This window comes from Choloepus didactylus, chromosome 4 (assembly GCF_015220235.1).
Source record: "Choloepus didactylus isolate mChoDid1 chromosome 4, mChoDid1.pri, whole genome shotgun sequence".
In the NCBI taxonomy this organism is placed as follows: Eukaryota; Metazoa; Chordata; class Mammalia; order Pilosa; family Megalonychidae; genus Choloepus; species Choloepus didactylus.
In genome coordinates, this window is record NC_051310.1 from 118,763,547 (window position 1) to 118,781,376 (window position 17,830).

Below are 17,830 nucleotides of genomic sequence, written 5' to 3' on the forward strand. Positions count from 1 at the left end.
CAGAAGAAATAGCTACAATCTACGTTTTGAGCTTTAGTATGTGACTTTATGCTACTGAAAATCTGCACTCCTAGTTGTTCCTTAAATGAGAAACACCTTTTCTATCTCTATAGTTTTACTTGTGTTCTGCATTCCTTCTAATCCCCATTTCCATCCCCTAAGTTGCAATCTGTCCTTTAAGATCTAACCCAAATGATACCTCCTCTATGAAGTCCATTTTCTCATGAATCTTAAGATTAACCCTTCACAAAGTAACCTCTCTTATTCTTTACTTCCATAGCACATTATTTTCTGGAACTCTCAGAGTGTGTGTCACACATTCTGCCTTATACATTATAAGCATTACATTCATTTTCCTAGTAGATTGCAAGCTCCCTGAGGGAACAATTGATGTCTTCATCTTTATCCTTCCCCCTCCATGTCCTAGCACAGTGTAATGCACTCACAAGACATTTAGTCATTGTTTGTTGGATGGGTGATGGCATAAATTAACTCTCTCCTCAAAGAGCTTGCTCTCTTGTAGGAAATAAGACACCAAAAACTTCTTAGGTCAAAGTGTAACTCTTATTCATCTTTCTATATCTGATACTTAGCAGTGGTCCATAAATGCTTGTTGATAAAAAAACTATATATATATATGTATATATATATATATGTGTGCATATATGTATGTAGCTGTAAAATTGTAGAGTGCTTAGAAAAGCGCATGTTTATAGTATCACTATTAAGGGTCAATATTTCATGTCAGGCACAGGTTCTCTGTGTATAACAACATAGGGATTGGTGGTGGTGGTGATGGCGGCTCCACTTCCCAAGCTCCTCTAAGAGATAATTACTCTTCACCTTCTTTGTATTATTTCATTTAATCTTCCCAGCAGCCCTATAAGGCTCTACTATCCTTATTTCACATATGAGGAAATAAAAGTTTGCTCAAGGTCACTCAGCTGGTAGGTAGGATGGAGGTTGGTTTTGAGCCCAGCTTTGTCTGATGTGAGAGCTCATTCTACCATACCACAGAGCTGCAGGAAACAAGGCTTCTTGGAGAAGTAAGTAATCATAGACAGTAAAGAGAAGACTTAACGATGATGTTCCTAAAAAGTGGATGAGAAATGATCCCAAAAGCAGTTGTTAAAGTCACAGTAGCTGTTTGAGGTCTGTTCTCACTCCCTCATTTTACAGATGAGGGGCTTGATTTCCTGAGAAGTGAAATAACTTGCCCAAGGTGACATCAAAAGCTAGTGGCAAGTATGAGACTAGCACCCAGGGCTCCAGGTTCCAAATTCACTTCTATTTCTCCTACTCCCTTAACTAAAAAATAATAATTTCCTGACTAGGCTGTTGTGCTGACAGCTCTAGGAGTGGGGTGAGGACAATCCCACATGAACATAGGGAGATGGAGGGCCCTTTGGCCTCTGGTTTACATCTTTTTCCTTGCTGCCTTGGCAGGTGTATGCATAGTGAAGCACCTGCTATCTGCCTGTTTTGTGGAGGCTGCTCAGCTTGGTATACCTGTGAACTTTACCCTTTTCCTCATTGTGAGGGTTACAAAACACATGTCATGTCTCTGAATTTCCTAACAGGTGCATGGGATACCTGCTTCCCGAAATCCCAGAATCCCTGCACCATTGTCTCCATCCAGCTAAATCTTTCACTTCGGGTATCCCATTACCTTAATAGCCACGCTAATAAGCTGCAGCCTTCTATCAATTGTGAGTGGCAAAGTGCTATGCAGATATCTTTTCAACGAGCAGCCCTCCTTGGGGTTGTTCAAACTGATTCTGGGAACTGACCCTTATAGAGTTTTCAGAGCAAAGGTCAGCTGATTAGTGAACTTCTCAAGATCAGAGCTGCTGTCGTTCTTTTTTAATTCTTCACATTTATAGCACAGTGTTAGCCACATAATAGCCACTCAGTAAATGTGGTTCATTATATGAACACACACACACACACACACACACACACACACATAATTGAAGATATCTCTTACCACCAAAGTACATTTTGTTTCCCCCATATTTCATGGAATATGTATATGTATACTATATTTAAATCTACTTTTATATTTGTTTTAAAATCACAAGACAGACAAGCTATATTATCTGTTCATCCCCTCCTCCTTAACACTCATAAATAGGTGGTTCCTTCTGTCACCTTCTTTGGTTTCTAGGTCTCACCAGTATTATAAATGCTCCTTCCAGACTCAAAATTAATTAAGGCTGGGATTTATTGAAGATAAATGTATCCCTTCTATGTCTTTTCCCAAATAGTCTTGCTTAGCACTCTCCTGGTCTGACCCCATTTAGTCTGTCTGTTGGAAACGTGGTCTCCTTGCTCTATGTCCACCAGAATGGCCCAGCTCCTAAACATTGCAAGTGCAGTGGTGGCTGTTTTCAGCTGAATCAAGCTGCCTAGGACCACATTAACCTTTCACTGATCCCTTTCTTGTTCAGCTAGAAAGAAATTAATTGAATTAACAAGCTGCCACACATTGGAGAGAGACAAATGGGGCCTGGGTGAGAGAGAATTACAGAGTGAAAATTCTCTCTTTTCCCGTGCATAAGCAAACCTTAACATCACCTTTGTACTAAAAGCCAGTTGCAGAATTGGGATACATTTGTTGATCCCTTAGTTCACTATTCTTCCAGGTGCACTAAATGTGTCATTCAGGATGTCATGCCATGAGATCAGATCCAGTGTGGTGAAAAACCAAATGTACTCTCATAAAGTCAAATATCATTTCTTTACCTTCTGAAAGTGGAAAGATTGGCACCAATTTACTGATTAAACTCCAGGCTAGACTCCTGCAGAAATACATGGAACTTTGCACATTGGCATTTTGTAACAGTCTGGCATCAGAAGTGTTTAACCATGTCCTTGCTAAAAGCCAGTGTGAGACCCAGCATAAAGGGCACCATGGTGGCTGTGACCATTTCTGGGGTACTCCAATGAATGACATTTGTTTATAAGTGTGCTGTGTGCCTTTTTTTTTTCTGTAATTATCCAACAGAAAAATTTGAGTCAATAATTAATATATAACATAATCCCATTGATGATAAAATATTCCCATCCTATTTAATTATCTTCATGTAAGCAGTATTATTTTTATGTTTCTTCAGAACACTTGGTAAAAAGAGGAAAACTGAAAGAGTATTGCTTCCCCATCATAGGCATTCCATAAGCATTTATTTAATGTAATCCAAATAATTATTCTTAAATTGGATAGACATTTGTACTGGCACATGCATCGTGTCTGATTCCAGTTTGAAAATATTAAAGGGAGATACAGATCCGTTCACTACCAACTGATTTATTTGGTTGGGAACTTTTAATTCTATGGAAAATTTGTATTTCAAAGGGCATTTTAAAAAACCAAAAACAGTCTCTCATTTTTACTTTCAAAGTTTCATGAGAGTATTGGGTTTAAATATAAAGAACATTAATATACACTGGGTTAAAAGCTGAAGACATTTAATAGAGGCTTGTATTACAAATTGCATGTAGCCACACAGGAAGGTTAAGACTTAATATCTGAAGTTCTGTTGCTCCTTAGTTGTAGGATGTGAATAAAATGCATTTCTGAAGGGCAAGGTCAGAATTACATTATCTGGAAATGTCTTTTGTTGAACCAATGTGTAAATATTTCAAATAAGTGTTAGGAGATTATATTTCTATTGGGAACATATGATAAATGATTCTACTACTTGTAATTGCAACAGCACATGTCACATTACATGTCATTCTCAATTATTGATTTCATTTGAAATGGCCTGAAAATAAATACTATAAGCAATGAATATGGAAGAACATACCTATAAGCATGCAGTCTTTGATATTTTTCTATCCTTTACCCATACAAGGGGAAAATAAAGTTGTACCTGGGACCTACCTATAGGATAGCTTGGTGCTACCCTTTCTGCCTATATTTTTGTGAGCCCAAGCAAAATCTAGAACAATTATGAACAGTGGTGTCAGTGTAACCATGGGGCGTTGCCTTGCTGAGAGATGTAGTTGCATCATGGGAACATGGTGTGATTTAATTTCATAATTGTAAACATCATAGTGGGTTTGATTGATTCATTTGAGACTCTTGTCCACTTTGCTATGGCTGGACAGCTGAGTTAACATGGGTAGGTCTTGGCTTCACACTTTTATAATTTGTCTTTTCTTATTTTTGTGATTTTATTTGGAAAAATTCTAAAGGAAAAAAAACTGTACTAGGATGACTTTATCTGAAATCAAACTTTTATAAATCCATGGCTTGGTTTTAGGTACAATTAATTTTTTTATCTAAATCAGAACACTGTAAATGTTTGGAAGAGTAAATTTTGCCTTGAAATTGGGGGGTGGGAAATATATGAATCGTTTTCTACAGTGCTGATTGCCTCCATGTGTTTTAAATTATAGGCAAAATCAGTGGCAAGTGCAACTTAGTTATATGGGGAGAAAAAAGCTATAACTCTCCCTGTTTAATCACCATGTAGGCAACATATTAACAATCTTAATAACCATCTAAGATTTTAAATAGAACACAGGACCAACAGAAATCAGAATTGAAATTGCATAAAGGAATATGTTGCAGTAGGTACTCAAACTTGGCTTTTGAGAATTTTTCTGTAATGCTCAGTATTAGAAACAAGCTTGCCAAACTTGTCAATAATGCATGCTCTGTATATGTTACATTCATCATAAGGAGATTCATCTGTAAAATAATAATGACATGATTTAAGTTTCCATAAGCCTAGTGAAAAGAATTGAGCTTCAAAGTTTGGAGAGAATTAAGTCGTAGTTGCAAGTTAAAATTCACAAAGTTGACCTTTAGAGACCGTTTTTGTTTGTTTGTTTGTTTTTTTACCGTGCAAAGTACTGCAAGATCTCATTTTTAGAGTGTGGAAACTAGAGTCTCTTTTTACTTGTAGATGGGTTCTCTGGAGAGAACCTGTACATGGAAGAGCCTGGGATTTAGCGTTCAAATCGACTGAAGATTCTAGTATATGTGGGTGCTTCACGGAGTTTTCCGTTCTCCTTCCAGAGATCAGTGGTCCTGGAGGTAAACCCGGATTTTAGAGTTGTTTTATCTGCGTGCGCAGGGTTCCTGTGGCCAGGCTAAGGCTCTCCTGAAAGTCTTAGGAGGAACCCACTCCACTCCCTGATAGGCCAAGACGGTCCCGGTGATTTCGTTCTCCACGGCCCTGGAGGGAGATGTACCCTTCGAATAGAGCTGTGTCGCTCTGGGAAATTAAGGTGACTGCCGCCCCCCGGCCGAATCCTTTTTTTCCGCCAAAGAACGGGCGCATTATGACCCCGGGGGGCTTCCGAAAGGGAATAAAATAGTGGTGTCGGGCGGCGCGCCTCTCGCTCCACCAGGTGGAGAGGGTAAAGTAGACTGGCACGCTTTCCACGGGCGCTGAGTGCAGAAAGCGCCCGGGCGGCCACAGGTGCTCTGGGAGGCGGGGAGAAGGCGCGGGCTGGGGGCGCAGGAGTGCAACGCAAAGCCGGTATGGACCCGCCGAGCCGCCGCCACCGCTCACCTGCCCGCGGAGGCGGGGCGGGGCGCGGCGCTGGGGCGCGCCAGCCTCGCGCCTCCCGCCCTGAGAGGAAGCGGAGGGGCGCGGTGTAAACAGAGCGGCGGCCGTGATGTCAGCCGGTCACATGGAGCCTCTTATGGCTCGGGATGGCTCTCGGCGGGCGAGCAGCTGCGGCAGCTGCTGCTGTGGCTCGGGCGGTGGCGGCGCGGCGGCGGCAGAGGGGCTCCGGGGTCGGATCATCGGCTCTCCCTGTGCTCTCCGCACCGCGGCTTAAATGATGTATTTTGTGATCGCAGCGATGAAAGGTGAGCCCGGGGGCCCCGCAGGGGTCGAGTGGGGGCTGGCTGCTCCGGGGGCGGGGAGGAGGGCGCGCGAGGGGAGGAGGGCGCGCGAGGGGCGGGGTGGGGGGGGCGCCTGCCCGAGCGCACGTACTGCCCCGGGCTGGGCGCAGGAGCCCCTCCAGGGCCTTCTGGGCCACCGCAGCGGCGCCACCTGAGCCCGGCCACAGGGTCGGCCTGCCTCCTGTTGAGGACAAAGGTGCAGGGGCAGGCCCCCTCCGGCTCCTGTCAGTCGTCCGGATCCGCCTGGCACCCAGCGGAGCTTCTGGAAGAAACTTTGCCGTAGTCGCCGCGTTTGGGGAAGGGAGGGTAGGGTCTGAGGAGTTCGGAGGAGGCTGGGGACGCCCGCGGCCAGTCCCCAGCGCCCGCACCCCGGACCGCTCCGGCCTACTTGCTGGAGCCGCCGCGACCGGACCGTGCGACGCGCGGACGCGTTGTCATCCTCCGGGACTGGTCAGCGCCCCAGGCCTTGCGCCCTCCCCCGCTGGCTGCCCGGCGGCCTTGAGCGCCCGAGAGGCCGCCAGCCGAGAAAGTGCTGTGGGGCCGCGCTGCGCCTTGCCGCGGCCACTTCCGAAAGCGCCCGGACCGGAGCGAGACCGACGCCTGGAGCGTGCTAAGGCGCGTTCGACTGCCACCCGCAGCCGCAGCGCAGCCCCCCTTGATACTTTAGATTGTGAATGTCTGTGGGGAGAGAACTTATCTGCCCACAGGATTCGCGGGCGGAGGGGAAGGTTAGACGGTGGTGAGGGCCGACCCACGCTGTTTAGACGCAGACAGCCGTTCGCGCTGCCAAGCCTCCCCACCCGACCTTCCGTCCTGACGGGGACTGCTTAGCTGGGCCGGGCTGGTGGCAGGATGTCAGCGGGGACTGGCTCGAGGCCCTCCCAGGTGAGGAGGAAAGAAATCCTGGCAAATCAGGGAAGTTTTTGATGGGAAAGCTAAAGTTTGGAGGTGTGCAGGAAGTCGCCTGTGCCGGCTCGGAAAAACCGAATGCTCTTATGACTTTTGCAAACAGCCCCTGGGAAACTCAGCCCGAGCGTGCTGTGGGTTTGTACGATTGCAAGTTCCTCGCCGAAGATAATCTGCGCGAGCGGCTTCGGGGGCCGGATGGCTCCGCATACAGGTTTAAAGCCCCATCTGTTTGCGGCGGTCAGGGCTCCTCTAACGCGACCGATTTGCGCAGCTACGGTCCAACGGGTTCTGCCCACCCATGCGGGCGCCCGGCATGGCTAAATATTTGCTAGGTTGGGGTTTTGTTGCAATCCGGGATGAAGGACGCCAGTTCGGTATCTTTGCTGGGTTTACTTTCGGATCACCGAGCTTTGCCTTTCTTCTTTAGAGATTGGGTGGCATCTCTTTTATTAATTATTAACGTGCTGAAACGTACTGGACAATAAGATGAGCTGCTTGAGATGAAAGCTTTCCTTAGGATGTGCCCTTGGCAAATTTTATATCTTTTCCTCTATGGTTTGTGGGAAATGGGAATTAATCACTTTTACAGTATGCAATAGATATAGTAAAAGAGAAAAAAGTTATCAACGCTCTACGTTCTTTAAGCACTGAAAATCATTTTGGGCAAAAAAAAAAAATGGTTGAAGTTTTGTTATTGACTTCCATGTAAATTATGTTCTTGCCCACCCCAACAAAACTTTTTTGCTGTTTGCTACAGTTTCAGTAATCCTGCAAGCATAAAGTGACTGGAATGGTCTTTGTAGTTAAGACATTTTCTTTGGTTGTTTTCTTTAAGTCATTAAATAGATTTTGCCATGGGAGGGGGTGTCAGTGCCACTCATCCATTTTATTTAGTTTGATTTGGGTTGACATTGGTGTGTGTGGAGGGGGAAGAGGCTAAAGCATTTTAAACTGCTATTTTCCTAGTGAATAGTAACTCCCAAATAATAAAGTACAGTTTAATATTTTAATTTATTTTTGATGTTTTCTTGTACATAGACTTTTGCTTTTGTAGTTCTAGTACAAAGTGAAGTTCCATACCATGCCTTACTAATAGAATCATGAGAATCTCACACACATCCCCAAAGCTTTGGCCCACACATTTGTCTTGGAATGACCTCTGGCTGCCATAAAATAATAGATTCATGCTATTGTGCTTTGAGAAAAGTAGCTCAGAAGGACTGGCAATTTTTCTATAAGCTCAACTGCCTAAGAGAGAGAGAGAAATAGAGTGCATCTACAGAAGTAGAATATTTCATTCCCAATATCATAACATCCTGTATTTTAATGGGATTATCTTGCTTTGGTGCAAATTTAAACTGAAGAAGAACAGTTTGTGGGAAAATGAGGAATGCTGTAAATGTTTCCATATCAGATTTAAGGGGGGGTAGGGGGGAGGATTGGCCCAGAATCATATTAAATATTTCCCACCCAGTTTTAATACTGAAATTGGTTCCATATGTAAGAGAGTTTGTATAATTAGGTTTTTCATGCAAAGCAAAAACGCTCTTTACAATATAGCTTTTTGGTATGCATATGCATGTTGACCAGGGAGGAGAGAACAAGCAACCATAAAAGAGAAATGTCTCTTTGTTGGCTGATTTACTGATGTTTTTTAAACATCGTTAAATCAGGCCTTTTGAACTCAACAAAGAAGAAAATCCTTCCTCTGCGTTAGTTGTCAAATAAGTTTAAGCTTAAAGTGGTTTCATTCTTAGAAGTAATAAATCTTCATTTGAGCAACTCTACTCTCATCCTTCAGTTTTTCTTTTTGTTTATTTAATTCACAACAAAATTCCAATACCATTTGGATTGCTGTTTGGGCAAATAGAGGCAGTGATAATGTTTATAATTAGGGGAACACTTGTTCTGCTCATCATAAAAGTGCATCAGCCAAATGTCATACGGCAGCCGAGTACTTAAAGGAAATTTCAAGCACTTCATCAGTTTCAGCAGGTCATATCCCGCTTTGCTTCATGAGTGCTCAGCTCAGCCCATGTTCGTGTAAATGGAGTTATGAAAGTGAAGGGAGGCTTAAAGGGAATTTCTGTCACAGGGTAGACTCTTCCCCCATCCCTGCCCCACTAGATTCATGTGCAAATGTGAGGCACCTCACTGTTTTTAAAATATGGTTTATGTTGTTGATTAGTATTTCCAACTCTAATAAATGTGGTTTTATAGTTTTTAAGAACTTAGCCTTTCTTTTAACAAGTGAAATCTGAATTCTATTCCTGGTCTCATTTAAATCACCATTTCAGTGATATCCCTTAGCTGGGATTTTGTCCCATTTTTGTGACCTTTGATGGGTAGGATTGGAAGAGGGTGATAGCTGAATCTTGAAAACAGAAAACCCAGATTGTCACCACCACAGAGCAGAGCATTTATCTGGCAAGCAATGGTCAGTTCTTCTAAAAACAAAGAGAATCTCTAAATCAGTTTGTCCATGGGAGGGGGAGGGGACCGGACACTGTACGAAGTAGAAAGCATTTTAAAAGCACCATTTTCATGGGCATCCCCTTGAGTTCATATATTTCATTCATATCACTGAGACACAAAACAACGTCACGCTCAAGTAAACCATTTTGCCCCCAACTTAAATTGATTACCATATAATATCTTTAATGCTGCCGGTTATGAAATACAATCTCTAAGTAGAAATAGTTCCTGCTTTAAAATATGTGAGTGTGATTTAAATCTTACTTTTTTATGTACCTAGCAAATATACTAGTAAAAATATTAATAGTTGTCACTTGACTCCTTTTTCTCCCATCTTTCCCTCCCAGCCAAAGTGAATCATAATAAAATAGATGAGGTCAGCAATAGATAATTGCAAAGCACCTATGGTAGCACCCAGCCACTTTTTAACTTGCTCCAAAGCGCCTAAGAAAGCAGTATTTGCAAATGACCATTCACTGGGAGAAAAAGTTGATGGATAGACAGATGGATATATACATACATGCATACATACCTACATTCTTACATACAGAGATCTGCAGAGGTCATTGTGGAGTTTAGGGTCTTCAGATTCTCTTACAGGATTTTAAAGATCAAGAAAACCTCTTGTATGGAAAGAATATCTTGTTATGGAAATGTTTTCTCCATTCATTTTAAATGTTCATATACTGTCTATTAGAAATCAGAGATGCTTTAATCTATATATTTCATATGTATTAATTTAAAAAAACATAATTAGACACACAGAGTCAGAAGCTACCCTTTTTCATATTTCTCTGTTAAAAGTAAAATCCAGGAGATCTACCAGTGACACTCAGGTGTGAATTGACATTTGCTATTATCTCAAAGACCATATACTGACCTTTGTGGAATGATTTACACACTCTCTCCCATCTAGCCCCTCCATTGGCTCCACTGATACCTCCCTTCTACCTCAGCATTTTGTGTTATTTACCGAGAAATTCATAGGCAGAGCTTTTTGTATCTATCAGTATCGCAAATGATGTGATAGAACAAGCTTCTCTGTAAAGTCTAATAGGGCTGTGTCCAGACATAACAACATGTTAGCCAGAGCCAGTGGGCACAATGTGAGAAAGCAGCTGAAATCTTTTGTTTCTAGATTTTCTTTTTTAAGTGACATTTGTTAGCCTTCATCATATTATAAGAAGGTAATAAAATAACTTTAAAGTCTTTGTTCCAATGGGTATGAAAAAGGAATTAGTCAAGTGTAATCTCCAGGTTTGCCAATGATTTCACCTTTTGCTTTTGAGTTCTTTACCTCTGAAGTTTACTAGGCATTTCATAAATAGGGCAATGATATTAATTTATATTTGTTTTGTGCTTTACAGTTTACAAACACTCTTATATCATTAACCCTCACTGGATAATCATTGATAGTCTCATGTTCTTTGGTTGAAGGAACTCAGGCTGACAGAGGTTATGTGATGTACCCAAGCTCTTCAAGCTGATACATGGTGACGCAAGGACTAGAACCTTAATTTCTATTACCTTCATCTTGCTTCCCCTTGAGGATGATGTGAAAATGTCCTGGATATAACTTTGTCTAGTTAGTGGAAATTATAACTCTGGCATTTATAAGGGAAAAAATAGATTGAATTATGTAATGCTTTGCTGAGCCTAATATCTTTAAATTACTATTTAATAAAATCAATTTGGTGCAAATGGGGTTATTCTTATTTGCTTATCATTAGCTCTCTTCATCCATGATTTTCATTAAGTCCTCTTGTAATGAGAGGATCTGGGTGAAATATAAGCATTACTTTCCTAAAGAACACAGAATGCATAGTAGAAAGCTCATGAATCTTTGTGCTCTAAAGTGCTGTCCTGTTTGTTTCCATGACAGCTAAGGGGCATGATTGTAGACATAATACTCTTGAAAATCTGTCTTTAAGAAAATCACCTGAAGTGTACCAAGTTTCCAATAGATAGATCTGCTAAAGCTCATTTCTCATTTCGTGGGTGCCCGCTCACCTATCTGACTACTGGACTGAGTGAGGCATGTATGTAGGAAAGCAAATAAGCAAATGTGCTTTATGTAGTAGTCTTAAGGATAGAAGAAACCTTAAAAGCCACTCAGATAAATGTCTCATTGGCACTTGGGTCTGCTTCACAACATTGCTGCCAAATGATTGTCTGAGTATGCCTGAACACCTCCAATGATGGGGACCTCAGTACCTTTAGAGGTAACTTACTCTGTCATGAATTAGAAAAGTCTGCATATATTAAGCAACTCTCTTTTGTACTTTTAAATCTGTTGATCCAAATCCTTTCCTCCTTTGCTTTGGAGCTTGTAGAACACATTTAGTCAATCTTTCAAATGAAAGATTGCCAGTAATTTGAAGACCAGTAGCATGGAAGACACACACACACACACACACACACACACACACCTCTAACCCTTTATCTATGATTCCCTTCTTTGCTCTGTTTTGTTCATAATTCATAATTCAGTTGTTTCTCTTATGCAGAGGTTTATTGTCATCCCACCCTCGTGAATTTTTGGTGCCAAAAATGGAACCCCAGTACCAGTTGTTTATGGTTGATTCAATCCTTTATCCAAGGAAGAAATGACTTAAGAAGAAAAAGAGTTGTTATAAATTTTTTAAGACACATGGGCTCGGCTGTATCTTGAGCCTGTCTCATGACCAGTCTTTGTGATATCCTTGTAACTTGAGAAATGGACTTTTGACATGTTTATGGATACTTTTAGTTCAACTGACGTTGATTATTAAATATCTTGGAAAATCAAAGTTATTACAAAAATAAAGGAACCTTAGAAGCATTAGAGTGGTATTTTTCTGCAAAGTGGTGTGTCAGATCTGAGATAAGGCTGCCATCTAGTGGTTATTTACTCATGGAAAGCTAAAGGCCCTAATGGTGCCAATGAATTTCCCGTCAGGCTAGTGGGAAAGGTCAAAGGTTGAAATTATTTTCTCAATTGCTGTGGGACATTCTACATCCAGATTAAAAGTATAATTCCTTGTTTTATATACAAAATTAGAAATGTAACTGTAGGGGAGATACTGGATTTTAAAAGTTTTCTTGGAAGGAAGGGAAGTGGAAAAGTTATTTTAAGATAAATTATATCTGAGTTATAAAATTCTGTTTGGCTCCATATTAAGTGTGAGTGAGATTTGGGTTGTGATTAAACACTTATTATGACCTTTTCGGTAATCCTTGTATTTTTTTTTTTCAAAGTTTAAACCTCAGTTCTATTCCCCTACCCTGGAATATGTTTTTAAAACGATATTGTCAATCTTTTTGATCAGCTAAATCCAGTGTTTTCCCTTGCTAGAGAGCGCTTACTTTTTTCCAAAAATACAAACATTTAGAAAGAAGTTCTACAGCAGTTCTTCTTGGCAATAAAACAATTTTAAACGTGGATGCAGAAATTATTAACCCCTTGGTTAATAGTTTGATTTACTGTTTGATTCACTTAATTTATGTATTGTTTGCCAAACAAGTAAAATAGAGTGCATTACATAGATTTTTAAAACATAGGAGTGTAAGCTTTAAAATACTGCATGAAATAGAGATAAACGTTTATTTAAGTATTAGAATAAATAGATAATGCAAGTGAACTATCATGGGTTTGCATTTCAGTAGTGTATCAAGTGTGAAACAATCATGAATATAGTCTGATTTCTGGGTTGGAATCAAAACATTAAGTATTGATTTTCCTATTTCCTTAAAAGTCTTTTGTTGGCTACACAGAGGTGTGAGCATGCAAATTTACATGAATTTTGCAGTGCTCAAGAAGTCAAGGCTTCTGTTGTGAGCTGAAATAATCAGGATAATAATGAGAGTACTCACCAGGATTTTAAAGGATGACGGTGTTCACTTGTTCTCAATATAAATATGAAATTGCATGTTTTCATGAAGAACAAGAAAAAATAAGAAAAACCTGTTTAGACCTTTCCATCATAGCTATAACATGGTGGTTCAAAAGGGAAGACTTGTGGTTAAGTTTCAGATCAGTTATTGAAGCAAACTATTTTTCAAATTTTGCCACCTAGAAGTGTGATTCTTTCACTACATGAGAAGTATTCTCTTTTTCACAGAAGTTTATTTTCATTTTTCAGTTCTTGTTAGCTTTTTTCTTCTTTTAATTTGTTTATCTTACCTCAAATCTTCTGTAGAACAGTAAGTATAAATGAGTAAATAAATTTGTTTTAGCAAATACCTAAACGTGCCTACTATGTGCTGGGTTATTCAAAAGCCACCTGTGTACTTTTCTAATAAAACTGAGACGCCTTCTTCCCAAGCATGTATCTTAAGCCATGAATCAGCATTTTAAAAATGCACTGAGAAATCAGCAGCCATATTTAACCAGACTAGGCTGCTTTAAGAGTCTTGGGGGGTTTGCAATTTCTATGAGCTACATACCATTTAAAATAAAGAAGATTTTGCAAAATGCAAGATGACCCAATTAAATGTTAATATAATTGAATAAGGCAACCCTTATACCACCGCCTGAAGCAGTGGTTCTGAAACTTTAGGGTGCAAAGCATCACCTAGAGAGCCTGTTTAAAAGGCAGCTTTCTGGGCCCCACCACAAGAGTCTGATTCAGTCAGTGTAGTGGGGGCCCAGCAATGCACATATCTAAAAAGTGTCTCTGTGTGTTTCTGATGAAGGTGGTCTTTGGGCTTGCTTCACTTGGTGAACTCAATACAGAGCTGGGATATGCCATGGAAACCTCTAGTCTTTCAATGGGTCTTAACCGTCATTGGTCTTCACAATCAAGTGGAAAGCATTTAAAATTAAATGTCCATTCTCCATCAACACTTGCACTGCTTTTTCTTCCAGTCATCTGGATTGAAGCCAAGAAATCTGCATTTTTGAAAGCTCCTTTGGTGATTTTGAAGACTAGCTGGGTTTGGGAACCACTGCTCTAGTCTAACCATCTCCTTTTACTAATAAGGAAGGTGGGGCCCAGGAAAGTAAATGATATTAGGGGAAGCATAAGCTTCCCTGTAGTCCACTTAAATATCTTTTCAGAGTGGAAGAAGTGCTGAACAGGAGCAATTTCTCCCACTATTTAGATGTTATTAATGCACTTAAGTTAGTCTTCCAGTTTCTTAGGACCTGCTATCCACCATCATATAGAAGGACTCCAGTGTGTACATTCCAAATCTTTTACCCCAATGATCCAAACAGGAGAGAACCATGAGGCTGTTTTGGTAGGAGGACTGTGATTATTTCCAAGCACTTATTCCCTTTCTTCATAAAGCTGTACATGACAGACACAGTACATTTTACCCCTCAGTGTGTGCTGGTGCTGGGTCTTGCCACCACTGTGGCCACTCAATGGAAACAGGGTCAGCTCCAGTGGAAACACTGATATCTCTTCTATGTTGCTTTTTTCAGCAACAAAGCAAAAGTTTCCGTGCCTGACAAGTTTGTCAATACTTCCTATTTAACAAGATGACATTTCTCAAGCTCTGAACACCTGGCATGTATCTGGCAATGTCTAGACACTGGAGGTGAAGTCTGAATAAGCCAGGCACAGCCCTGCCTTTATGCAGCAGAGTCTGGTCTGGGGACAGATAAAAGAGGAACTACTCTGGTTGACGTGGAGGAAGGGACCTGTGCCCTTCCACATAGCAACTCTAACACCCCCACCCCTTCTTTGGAAAATAGCACAATATCCCACTCACATGGCGGATGTGGTGCTGAAGACTGTGGGTGCAACAGGGAACACAGCAGAGAGTACATTCTGGTGAGAACAGATAGACTATCTAAGTAAACATAAATGAGCCAGACAAATACAGATAAAGACAAGAGCTATGCTGACATATATATATATTAAAAAAAAAAAAAAAAAGTGTAATGTTATAGAAATGCTTAGTGGCCTCATGGATGAAAGTCATGGAACCAAATACAAAAGTTTTCCTCCAACTGATGGTGAATGTTTTGTAACAGACCCAGAAGGGAGCTTAAGGGTCATCTGGTCTTTTAGCTCTCAGTCTTGTCTGTATATTAGACTGTCTGCAGAGCTTTTTAAATACACAGAAGCCTAGGCCCCATTCCTAGAGATATTGATTTAATTGTTCTGAATTGAGGCCTAAGCATTGATAATTTATTAAAACTACCCACATGATCCTGGTTGAGAAACTCCTGAAGCCCAACACCCTTAACCTTGTACATGAGTCACCAGGTCCCCAGTGAGGCGAAACGGTTGTTATATAATAGAAACTCCTCTTTGCAAGGTGGGAGAAGGCATGAGTTCTGGTCCCAGATCTACTACTCAATACTTGCATTGTTACCTCAATTACTCATTTTCCCCACTTGTAAAATTCAGAGGGTTAGACCTAATTGCTAATGTGATCTTCTCCAGCTCTACACTTCTATGAAAATGCTCCTATTAAAATAGAATAATGACTGGTTTCCTGTTCAACACATGGAAGAAGTAAACCAATGCCTCCTAGTTTCCTGTTCCGTGTCTCAACCCCTGATTGCTATAGGTGCTTCAATCAGCTAATCATTTCCTCCTGGAAGTGAAAATTTAAAGTAGAAAGAGGCGATTACTTTGCCCACTATTTACATGCATTTAAGGACCAGCAAACTTTCGTTAATAATAAATGTGCCCAGACCTACTTCTGGTAAATTACAGTCATACTTCATTTATCAGATTCTAGCCCCAGAGCCTTTTCAACTTTTGATGGTTGGGTTAAAACTGAGTAGGTAGGGGGTGGGTAGTACTGCTTAAAATTGGAAACTCTGGAATAGTCTTAACCATGGCACATGACAGTAATTTCAGTCCTTACCAATTATACCAGGCCAGAAACCCAAAGAAATTGAGACTCACCTAATGTATTTGTTCATAGTTTATTAGCAAGCAGAAACAATGTAACTCCTTTGTTGTCAACCTATAAAAGGAAAATAACAGAACTAAATTCTGTCATGAAAAATATCATCATATTTCCTCATTTGAGACCTGATATCACTAAGAACTTGGGTTTCATTGAAACATTTATTCAGAAAGATAGCAGTGTGGTTTGATTGTAAGTGCCTTAACCTTATTTCCTTTTTGTGTGGAATTTCCCAGTGGGGTTTGATAATATCCAACAGTTCCAGAAGTGATAGAGGAGTTTGAAAAGTAAATCTGATGGGAGCTGGTAAATGAAATTAGAGTCGTGTCTTTGTCAACAAAGATCTTTAAAGATTAGCATTTTGCCTACTTTGCATGTGTATATTTAAGAGATTGTACACACATCCACATTTGTCTTAGACATAAGATTATGAACAACTATCTTCCTCTAGCATAAGTTGCATCCATAAGAGCAAGTACCGAAACAGTATTGTTTAAAAAAAAAAAAAAGATTTGCCTTTGAAACATGTGTTTCAAAACCAATGTGTTTCTATCACAAGCAAAATCATGTAGGACAGACGTGTTTTGTTTCCACCATTGCAGAGAAACAAAGTTGTTTAAAATGAGTTAAGATGTCTCAAAGTTTTGGCAGACTTTCTAAGCCCCCTGCTGCTGTTGGGTTCAGAATCCCTTTTGAAGTGTCTTGGACGTTTCTATGTAATTTCAATGGCTATGCTTAGGGGAAGTATTGGCAAAACTACTCATTTTGACTGTTAAGATGGCTTGAGTGTTTTCAGAGTGTTTTCATTTGCTAGAAATAATGTTTTGCACTCAGGCTTCTCTTGTTGAAGAAGGTTGGTTAGCAGCCATCTGATGATGCCTCCGGGTGTTTACAGAAAATGTGGGTGCTGTAGTTATATTTGAGCATAGCCCTCCCCCCACGAGGAGAGTGTGGTAATCAGCAGGAATGCGAAAACATGTATTTAAGGATTGATGCTTGTAAAAGAGATGCCGTAAAGAAACATGGTTGTTCAGATGTAAGAAATGACTGACAGCTCTCCTTGTAGGCATGCTAGTAACAATAAAGTCGAGAAGTTCAACATCAAAGCGATTGCAGCTTACTCCACCAGTGACTTGCACATCAAAGAGGGAGCACGAGACAAGGAAGTGCACTGAGGTATGCTTCTACCTCATAGCCGGATCCTCAGGGGAAGCTCCCAAAGCTGCTTTCATGAATGCAAAGTGATTTTTGCAGATCAGCGTCTTCATTTCATAAATGTCCGGGAATATAAAAGCAGGGCAAATGAGTGCTGTAATTGCTTCCCATCACTTTAAGTTTGGTTAGGAAAGACTCATCACAGGGAGGGCTTGATCTCTCTGGTTCCTTTGAGTAGAGAATTTTGTACCAGTGTGGCCAGCTCTAATAACACCTATTCAGTGCAGGGAGTTATTCACAAATTAAGATAGTACAAACTGGATACATTTTCAGTCTGGTTGTTGGAATTATGCATGAGAACATAAAACTGGACCTAAGTCTGTGGAGTTACACCTTTTTTCTCATTTGCTTGCTTTTCAATTTTTTAAAAAATTAACTTATGGGTGGATTTTTGCTGAATCAAGTGGGCATTACTTAACAGCTGTGTGTGATAATGATGTTCAGACCTGTTAAACCAGCTCTTAATTAATCACCAGATCTATGCCATGGTTCTCTAATGCAAATGGTGAGTCC

General features: G+C 40.7%; 1 protein-coding gene across 3 annotated transcripts in view; it reads left to right on the forward strand.

The window, feature by feature from the left end:
- Nucleotides 1–17,830, forward strand: part of RORA (RAR related orphan receptor A) — a 715,442-nt gene that overhangs the window by 623,715 nt on the left and 73,897 nt on the right. The window contains exon 1 of one of the 3 annotated variants that reach the window (XM_037833808.1): nucleotides 5,697–5,830. The exons of the other annotated variants lie outside the window; for them this stretch is intronic. Coding sequence (XP_037689736.1) covers nucleotides 5,800–5,830 — 31 coding nt within the window. The 5' untranslated portion in view covers nucleotides 5,697–5,799. Of the gene's footprint in view, nucleotides 1–5,696; nucleotides 5,831–17,830 lie in introns of those variants that run through there. 3 annotated transcript variants of the gene reach the window in all.